We start from the raw sequence: 10550 nt of genomic DNA, 5'->3' as shown, positions 1-10550 counted from the left end.
TATAAACTATACATGAGAAAGAAACAAAAAAGATTTTTGACAAAAAAAACAAGTGAAACTCAATCTGCAGAGGAGGCCTGAGAAATATTTTTTCCAAGTTTAAGAATGAACTTTGGGAGCGTCTGAGACTCCAAAAAAAGTGACACCATACATTGCTCGTAACTGCCCTTTGCCCCGCCCATCACGCCCTTTTTTCCTACAGACAACATAAACAGATTTCTACATCAGACTGTAGAAAATGCAGCCTCCAGTCTGAAGCCAGTGTTAGCCGAATAACGAGTGGACTTCTCAATTCAATGAAACACTCTGGTTACTGCTAATGACACAAAGCCCTAATGTTACACAAAGCACAAATGACTCTGAAATCACAATCATATTAATTTAATACAAAGGTAAAATCACTGCCATGCTAGGTCGCTAATGTTACCAAAACAAACTCTTTAGTTTTTGGCGCTAATACATCGACAAGGAAGAGCGCCACATATGAATTATATTTGAGTCCCTTGGTTACTTTTAACAGTCTCCATCTCAAAAGGCCAAACTGATATTAACCCTGGTTTTTGCGCTTTCTTTACCCACTCTCTCTGTGCAAATGATTGCGATCTCTTCGCCCGACATTAAATGACCCCTGTTACTGTAACACAATGGCAGCTCTCAGGGGGCTGACAGTGAAAAGTGAAAGGTTTAATTCTAGTAGATTTACTGCTGTTTTTGGGCGTTTTAAAGTACACAAACCTGTCAATAAATCAGTGTAGCACTGTTCTATAAACAAGTCATTTTCGCAGTACTGGAAGATGAAACAGTGGCATAGTTCCACTAAAGTGTTGTTTTAGGCCTCTATGTCAGTGGGAGATTTGCTAAAAATTGCCGTTGAATGCATTAAACCAGATGCACGAAGAGTGTCCTTCCTCCATCTGTTCTATTGTCTCAGTGTTCTTCTGGGATGAGGAACGGATGCACCACCGAAGGAGATGCAGGAAATTGTCCTGGCCCACACAACGCGGCCAACTCCTTCTAACCTGTTCGCTAAGGACAAAAGTGCATCTTAAAATGAATGTATGCCTTAATGCAATAATCCATAATGTCACAACAGTTTTTTCTTTTGTTTGAAGAGAAGGATCAACCCAACAGGTCAAACCTTTATCCACACAAGAATGTATTTGTTCCTTTTTTTTTGCCACCTCTTCATATGGTGACTCAACAGCAGCTGCCTGATGTAATGGGAATTTTATAGAGTTTTGCAGATGTTAGATGACTAATCACAGCATTGCCTGGTGTCAGATCTCTGGATAAAGAAGGTCTGACCGGTGTCCATGTCAAGGTGACCTTCAAAGTTTGATTTTAAAAAAATAAAGCAAACCCTATAAAGACAAGAAGTAAATAAGGCAAAATAAACAGATGTGTATGTAAATATGGAAGGACTTTTATGTTGGTTTGTGTATTAAGAAAGTGAGATGCTGTCAGATGTTGTTGACCTAATTCATTTCACTGCTGCACCGCAGTTGTAAAAAAACTTGTGCCACATTAATCCTGTCAGGCATACGAGTGGCACCGCAGTGAATACTTGCGGTATATATTAAACAACAAACCCATAGTTAAGAAAATGCCAATTAAGGCTTTTAACATCATTAGCATTTATAACACAGCTTAAAAAGATATCACCTCCCAGGTATTTTAAGGCTCTTTAGAATTTGCCTTCAGGCTCCCTAATCCCAACTTCTTAAAGGGCTTCATTCTCATATATCTCAATATTGTGGAGAAAAGAATCCAAAATCTCATTAAGGAAAGGCTGCAGAGTAGCCTGATTTGGGGCTTTTCTGCTGCAAACATTCTAACCTATTTCTTTATGTTTCTCTCCTTTTATGTCTTGGTCATTTATGATTTCTCACTAGAGCTAAGACAGCCGTTTATTAATGATCCCAAGAAGCAGAACTCTGTTTTTGCTCTTGTACTGTACTGTGAACTGTATTGAAGTACGCAGGTGAAAAAGTTTTTTTTTAAAACAAACACGCAGCTAGACACACAGAAACAATTAAGAAGCAGTAAACAACATACACAATCATTTTCTGTAAAGTATTTTCTCTATAAACTTAAAGTTACATCATGGAATCACTATCACAAACAATAACAAGAGGAAAATCTGTTACGTGTTGCTACATGTGGCTCGAGGTAACAAAATGGACCCACACAGCCGTGATGATGTAGACCTTGACCTCAAAGGGCTCCAGAAGGACCTGGAGTTATAAAACCAAATCATGTTAGTCCCCGGCGCAGTCACTCACTCACAAAGCTAAAAAGACAACTAAGCCAACTTTCAACGAGTGTGGACGAACTCTGGGCCTGAGAGATTTTACTGTTAAACCATGAGAAAGAAGTTCAGGAACAAGAGCTGGCAGATGTCATATAATATGCTGACCATTAGCGTGTGCTCGTTCCGTCTCTCAGTACCAAAGGAAAGAAAAGGGCATATAGGGATAGCAGAGAGCTCCAGGTACTACATTACATAAACACGCATTTCCTTCTAATGCCTCTCTCTTTCCATTTCTCTGCAGCTGGTGACAGAAACCTGAGCTCTATGCAGGGTAACCCACGGCAACGGCTTTCCTGTTGCCTCCTCTCTGCCGTAGTCTGGAGGTTATGAGTGACACACAAGCTGTCCACAATTTCCCAAAAATGCCGAATAATCAGTGCGTTGTCAATGAGTGTCCAAGGATATGGAAGTCATTTTGTTTCTCTTGTCACTACAGACTATGAGTGTGTATTATCAAAATAATGCAACTCCCCTGGCGTAAAGCTGATGATAGTCAATTATTATTTACTTGATTTCATCACAGTCTCTGGATTCTAACCTCCAAAAATTAAGAGCAAACTGAATCAGATGTTGTAAAACCATCACATGTAATTGGAGCTATGACTGACATAAAGTCAAGCTTCTCCCTCCAGAGCTCTGGGTGAATGAATCACTCATGTCAAATGTCATTTGCTAGCAGCAGTGCACCAGCAGCCCCAGTAATAAAGTGTTGTTCTATTTGGTGTCAAGGGCGATTTCAAGGCCTGCTCTCTTTGCTTAGGCTTTAATGAAGGTGGACAGTGTTGCCTCACCTCAAATAGCATACCAACAACCGTGCTTTTAGCTGAACAGGGTAGCCACGCAGGAGATAAATTACCTAGCATAATGTCACTCGTATACGATAGTCCATGATCTATCAGCCTAAAAGAAGAATCAATTCTGTTTTCAGTGAGAGAACACTTATTTTACCTGTCAGCTTAGCTCTACAGGTTTGCCACCACTGTATCCACAGTGCCTGGGTTGTTGCCTTTCCAGCTCCCATGTCCTCAGCTGTTGCCCTTTTGCCTTTACGCATATTTCTTTCTCCACCTAATTCAGAGCAAAGTAGCAACATGAAGTCAAAGAATATTCCTTGTTTCTGTGCTAAGGGTCTTGAGCTGTGGCATGCTCTCCTGCCTAGCTGCTGACTTGGGTGGGCGTAGGTAATTAGAGAGCAGGTCCTGTTAGTCAGGGTCTCCAGGGAAACAGCTGCCATCCATCCCCTGTTCCCATGGAGCAGCTTGAAGCTGAGGTGCGTACTGACTCCTCTGTTAGCTACCGCACTGTTCTGGGTGGCTGCCCTTCACTGAGCACATCCAGACTTCCTTCTTTCCTGCTACCTGAGGATCGCTGATTACAGTCACAAATTCTGACATCATGAGGGTGAGATGTAGAGAATAACACATCTCTGTGGAAAGTCTGTCATATCTCAGTCATTCACAGCTAAAACAGTAGAATGCGCATTTCCTCTATCAGGTCAAATATAAAAGGTTCATAAAGATGCTCCCCTTCCTTACATGCTGATATTACAGCAATCATGGATGCAAAGATGTTGTTCAGAATAGAGATAGCAGAAGCAGAAACAATAGCTGTATTTCTATTCTATAATTATACCTTCAGACACTGAATGAAGAGAAATAAATGATGCACATGGGAAAACAACTCCTCTTCATGACTAGTTTGCAGCAACAGAGACCAATCAGCAGCAGAAGTGGGCAAGTCTCCCTCTTTTTCTCAGCTTGTTTTGGCTGAGCCATCTGAAATTCAACACCAAAATAAAGGCAATGGTGTATTTTTTTAGAACAGAAGTAAAGGGACAAAACATCAGTTTTGAGAAATTCGGCTGTTTTTCTTTTTAACAGCAACATGAGACAGACTGATAAGGCTGGTGAACCTGAGTGCCAGTTCACACAGTATTGATATGTTTGACTAAAAAGAATAATTATAGAACTAGATGAAGTCTTGATATATCCAACAAATCCAACATCTGACATACATTTAAGGCGGTACACATTTGAGTTGGATTTTGAAGGGAGTATTCTCAAGAAGTGAAAGGATTTTTAGATAAAGCTGTATGTTTAGATATAATTCTATGTTGGTTGTTATGAAATCACCAGTCATTGAAATTATAACGTTTATGCAAAAAATGGGTGTGAAATCTGATATGTGTTGTTTTGTAACTGCATCACTACTTTAGGTCAAACATTTTTTTCATCCATAATTCATTTTTTTATTCTATAGAGAATACAGTTACCAGCTAATATATAATATTGATGTTTAAGAAACCCACACACTTAATTTTATTGTTGATGATGCATTCAAATTGAAAATATGAACAGTTCCTTGGCTGATTTCATGAGAATATCATAATCTGATGCTATTCACTTGGGATCAGCTGAGGAATTTCATGCACTTTATTGTATGGTATAATATAGTATCTTTACCTTTCTGTTGACCCGTAGCCTGAAATTCCTCTATGATTTATAGGCTTTTTAATGTGCCGCCCCAGTATGTTTACTGACCCCATCTAGTGAACTTGGAATGTGTTGGATTGGACATTATCCACTATCTGGAGGCTCAGTCCATAGACGGACTGCATACCAGACATCAAAGGCAGCTGTTATGGAATGGTATGAGCCAGCGGGAACTGTAAGCTGATCTCATGTCCGGGACACTTTGAGATGTTACAATGTATAGTATGTAGCGGATATGTCTGAACAGGTAAACAACTAGGCCCAGCAACAGGTAGGGATTACAGCTCTGGAATCTGCGTGACTCCTGAGATGTGAGCACCATAAACACCTGAATACATAAAGTTCACATTGGATTTGAAGGGGGGGAACATCGAGGTCGAGTTCGCAGGCGCTCACCGAGTGTTCCCACTCATCTGTGACCCTTTTCCCGCTCTACACGCCCCTTCATTGCTGAGGTTAGCCATTTTCCAAGTCTGTTTTCTTATCCAATGTGTTCTTCTAAAATGAGTCAGCAAGCTTTTATTTATCTCACTCATTATTTTCTTTCCCTGTCCCCACAGCTAATCTTTCCTCTTTCCCAATTCCTTGGCCTTCACTCTCTTGTCATGACATTGGCCTGTGACACGTGTGGGAAACTGCTGTGGGGCCCCTGCTTCAGACAGGACACTGATATACTGAGAGTGCTGGGTGACAGGGCTATTTCGGGAACTTGTAAATATGAGAACTTCCTTTCCTAAAATGTATCTAATATCCCAGAGGATCATTAATGACTAGAAGCAATACAGAGGCATGCACTAAATGCAGCATTTCTGTTATTACATCTATGGCTTCTCCTTCTCTTGTTGTTTGAATCTGTAGTATATGTTACGGCTGAGTTTTAATAGTGACCACTGCCTTGTTTTTACAAGTTCTAACTTTGAAAAACACACATTTCCAAGTTAAAGGACAATGAATCTGGCTCTTACTTATGAGCTGCCTTCACCAGCAATTGTTCTATCTGTATAATAACATTTTCAGGTGCTTCCACACATTTGGGCCAAGTTTTATGGAGAACATCTGGCTCACAGTCTTAAAAACGCCCAAATCCTCTCCCCTATTTGGAAGTGTGGAAGACAAGACAAGGAGCAAAACAGGGAGGAAACATTACTGAACTGGAACTTCAGAGGAGGAAGCTCAGATTGCGATAAGAGAGATCTCGGGCCTGCTGCCAGCCCTAAAGCTGCCTCTGAACTGCAATTCTTCACAGTTAATGAAGGATGGAGTCATTTTCTTGGACTGAATTGTCAGCTATTCCAAGTATTCCAAGTATAAGGCCAAGTAAACTAAAGACCAAGAATGATAATTAGTGCTGAAACAAGTCAAACAATTAATTGGAAACATTATGAACAATCAATAAATAATTTATTGAGCAAAACACTTCTCAGAAAGTGAGGAGTTGCTGCCTTTATATGTTGTTTTATATTATTACAAAATGAAATTCTTCCTTACTTAAGTGACTACATATTACATTACACAATAATAGTACAATACTACTGCTCAAGATATTTTCAAGAATACTAACAGTGATTTTGCTCATTTTTCCAAATGATCCTCAGCTGCAATAAGAGCAAAGGCTGAACAACTGTTATGACCTGTTCCTAAAATTTAAATCAGCATTAAAAATGCATGGCTGCTGCACTGATGCTCACAGACTTCCCATCAGTAAAGATAATTAATAAGTGAGGTACTGTATATATGTCCAGTGAATATTCCTGGTAAAACGATGACACGCCTCATTTCTTTCTCTTTTGTCTCCCTCTCTTTCACAGGCACACAAAAACACACACACACAATTACTGTCACATACACATGCACGTACTTGAGCAGCCTTGAATAATTAAGATGGTGCTGAATGTTTTACTGCCTCCTCTTATGCCACCCAAGAGCCTCACACATAGGAGAAGTGACCAAGGTCTTACACCCACACACAAATGTTTGGTTTCATTCCACATGGGGATTTTACTCTGACTTATGTTGATTTTCTGGAGACTTGTTTTCTATATTAATAGTATTTTTAACACTGCCCATACAAAGGTTAAAACCAACAATGAATTGTCTCTGCTCACTGTTAATGTCTAACAGTGGAGGCAGATCCATGCACTTAATGACATATTTGCTCATTATGAAATACAGGACCCTAATATTAATTTTTAATAATACTATTCAGACATCTTGTACCTGAGCCCTCTACTCTTGCTTACTTTTAACAAATACCAAGGTCTGGTGTTTTTTTAATGAGGAAACATGTCACCCAGTGCAGTGCTGTGTTTCCCTGATGTGCTTTGAATTATTTTTGATAATGGAGGTCTATTGCACAGATGAATAAGATCCAGAACTGACAAATTGACAGACATTACCTGTGAGTAGAGGCAAATCACTGTTGTTTTTAGTCTCTGTGCAAGGAGTGCTAAAAATACTGTTAATATAGAACATGACTGGCCTTATTATTTAAGCTTAATCTCAGCCTAAACCAAGTTAAACCCACTTTAAACCAAGCCGTTGCCCTAAAATTCAATAATATACACAGTGAGTACCAGCATCTGGTCCCCATGAAGAAGGTTAAGTCTTCATACTGTGAGTGTGTAAACAGGTTTTGGTCCCCACAGTATGATATCGGGCGCACACCCAAACACACACACACACAGGACACATCCTTATTTTCAGACATTATACTACAACACCTGTTATTTGAGACAACAAGATATAAGCAGCCACTTCCCCTAAAATGCAGAGTAAATATGTAGTTTACATTTGAACAAGGGAAGTTTAAATAAAAACAATGTCTTAATACAGATGATGAAAGATGTATCTTGGCTACAATAATCCAGTGAACTCATCCCTTCACTTGCCAAAGTCGGCTCCTGAAGCAGAGCTTGCTATTGGCCCGCCCCCACTCTGTGATGTGAATGTAATCTACTGGCGCCACCTCGCAGTGACGCTTGGTATGTAAGAAAATAATGACTTGAATACGTCATATATTTAGATAGAGTGAAAATGTAACGTTCAAGTGTTTTTGTTTGGTTTTACACATAAGGTGCTACTGTAACAGTAAGTGGTCTAACATTACAAAGCAGCATGCTGCACGCCATCATTTCTGTGCTGACTTCTTCACTGTTACCTATTGACTAACAGGAACAACAATGTCCATGAACAGAAGTAGACATAAACTGAGAAGCTTCAAAATACTGAAATTGTTTATTGTCTACTATGTTACATTCTTATCCAGTGACTTCCTTTTTCTATTCTCACAACCTGCAGGGGTCTGGGAAAACTATGACATCACCAGAGGCCCCTGCAAACCTCTCTCAGCCGCATAGGGCTCAACACTGCAGCAAGTGAGCAGCAGGCATTTCCTGTCACTCTAGAACAGCAAATAACAAGGTTTTATTAATATAAGCTGTGGTAAGAACTGAACATTATCAAGTGTGTGAGCAATAAAACAGGTCTTAACAACTGTACTATTCATAAACTGTGAGACCAGTAGTTTTTAGTTACATCGTTACATGTTCTTTCTTTTCACTTTGATTTTTTTTTTTTTTTTTTTTGCCTTTTTTTGTATTTGTCCTTAATGTATAAACTGTAGCACTGAAGAAATGCATTGTCACTTCCCTATACTGTATAGTGAGTATTATTAGATATGGTGAGAAAGGCAGCACATTGTCACTGTACTTTATGTGGAGAACATCAAATGTGACACATTATTGTCTCACCTTGTCCACAAACAGATTAATATCATGTTCAGTACTTTGAAGAATCTGAAAGAGGTCAAATGATTACAATAATGTAATTCATTACACTGTAAGAAGCTAATATGCTAAACACAATAACAACAGTAATGTTATTGGTTGTCTAATTTAATGCAGTAAATGAGTTTTTGCTGTGATGTACCCTTACACTAGCCTAACTAATATATAACTATTTCTCTGTTGTTGTTAATAATATTTAACAGCCTGAAGTCAATTAATAGACAGTCTAGACAGGTGGTGTAATATAAACAGAGTCTGGCTTACCCTCTGTTCTGCAGGTGAGCTTCTTTTCTTTGTTGTAAAAAGGCAAATTGCACAAACCAAAAGGAACACACATGTTTGAAGACTGGTTATTTCCCATGTTGTTTGATTCTCATACAAAACCTTCCTGTTTAGAGAGTCACCTTACAAACTGTTCACTCTGGGAGTCTAGTTGGCTGTGTGGTCTCTTGTGAATCTGGTTTTCCGATGTTGTGTTTTGCTAGTATCAAGACCAAATCCCGCCTGAAATTTGAAGCTGTGCAAACATGAGCACGTGTCTTTTGTTATTTTTTTATTTTGTCCAATGAATTCCAAGCTGAGAGGGGAAAGGTATTTAGTTTGTGTGTGTGTGTGTGTGTGTGTGTGTGTGTGTGTGTGTGTGTGTGTGTGTGTGTGTGTGTGTGTGTGTGTGTGTGTGTGTGTGTATTTCTGCACCTCAAAACCGTTAAATATGCACATGCCATCCAAAGGAAAGACTGGTGACTTTTGTTACTGCCCAGTTTCTAAAAAAGGTGAAGTAGGCGTGCACTGCAGTCTTCCCATTCTTAAGGGGAGAGTGTAACCTGATGCTTGGTGAGGAAAATTAGCTGACCTGCCTTTGCTTTTAATAAATTCAGCTCTGCCAAAAAATGGAAAATAAAGGTCAAATGAACAAATCAAAAGTAAGTATTGACTGAATTCCACTGAGCTGCTTCAGACTGAGAGTCTCGCTGTGCATTAGTGATCAAAGAGGTATTCAGATGCTTTGTTTAGGTAAATGCAGCAGTATTACAGTGTGAAAATACATTAAAGTCCTGCATTTAAACTATTATTAAGTAAAACTAAATGTCATAAATAGTGAGTAGGCTACCACAAACTGAATTATAGTTCAAAAGTAAAAGAAGTCATTATGACGAATGTCCCCTCTAAGTGTTGGAATTATTGTATATTGTTGAATTATTGTAGGCAACATTTAACATGGAGCTACTTATTGTAGTGTTTGCTAGTTTAATCCATAATGCATCATGTTTTATAATGTATTAGCATGTAACATATGTTGTTCGTACCAGCAGGTTGTTACGAGGAACTGTTAAATGTCATAGTTTGGCAGCATCTAGTGACCGTAGTCATCTTTACTATCACCTGTGCTTTTCCCAGTTTAACATGTCAACATGTCTGCTGTAGAAAGGTGTCAGACAGTAAATTGCAAATATCCCCCAAAAAGCCTTTATGTCACAAGTGTCAGTGTGAATCCACATTATTACCTTATTGCAGTTTTTTTTTAAGCTGATCATTAATTTATTGAATACAGATAGTTCTTGTGGTCATATTTCCCTCCATCAGCAGTGTTACTCATTAACAGCAATGCTAAAAAGTCAACAGTCAAAATTAGAATCACTCGAGTTTGACTAGTATCAGTCCAGTCTGTCTCTCAATTTATCCAGCTCAGCAGATTTCATCTACTGGACTTACTGAACTTTAGTTTAAGTTTGAATTGCTGATGTGAAAATATTGACAGGGAGCATAAGGTCCTGTTAATCAAACAAACCCTGGTCTCCAGGGCTGTTTCTGGACATTTGGCCACTGAGGCACTGAGGTGTTTGAATTGTTTGTGAGAATATGACAATTCTAACAGTTTTGTAATACTTTATATTTTTAAATACAACTTTATTCAGCTTCACTGAACATCTGCTCTGTGTCACCTGTCTGTGTTACTGCTGT

General features: G+C 39.0%; 1 protein-coding gene across 2 annotated transcripts in view; it reads right to left on the bottom strand.

The window, feature by feature from the left end:
* Positions 1-9023, bottom strand: part of neurl1b (neuralized E3 ubiquitin protein ligase 1B) — a 24603-nt gene extending 15580 nt beyond the window's left edge. Inside the window, exon 1 of one of the 2 annotated variants that reach the window (XM_020614653.1) lies at positions 8853-9023. In XM_020614653.1, the coding sequence (XP_020470309.1) occupies positions 8853-8949 (97 nt within the window). In that variant the 5' untranslated portion in view covers positions 8950-9023. Of the gene's footprint in view, positions 1-3259; positions 3460-8852 lie in introns of those variants that run through there. The other variant, XM_020614655.1, reaches the window with a different exon arrangement.
* Between the last annotated feature and the right edge of the window lie 1527 nt (positions 9024-10550).

This window comes from Monopterus albus, unplaced genomic scaffold (assembly GCF_001952655.1).
Source record: "Monopterus albus unplaced genomic scaffold, M_albus_1.0 scaffold148.1, whole genome shotgun sequence".
In the NCBI taxonomy this organism is placed as follows: domain Eukaryota; kingdom Metazoa; phylum Chordata; class Actinopteri; order Synbranchiformes; family Synbranchidae; genus Monopterus; species Monopterus albus.
The sequence above is the reverse complement of the archived record's forward strand: the minus strand, read 5'-3'. Positions and strand labels throughout refer to the sequence as shown.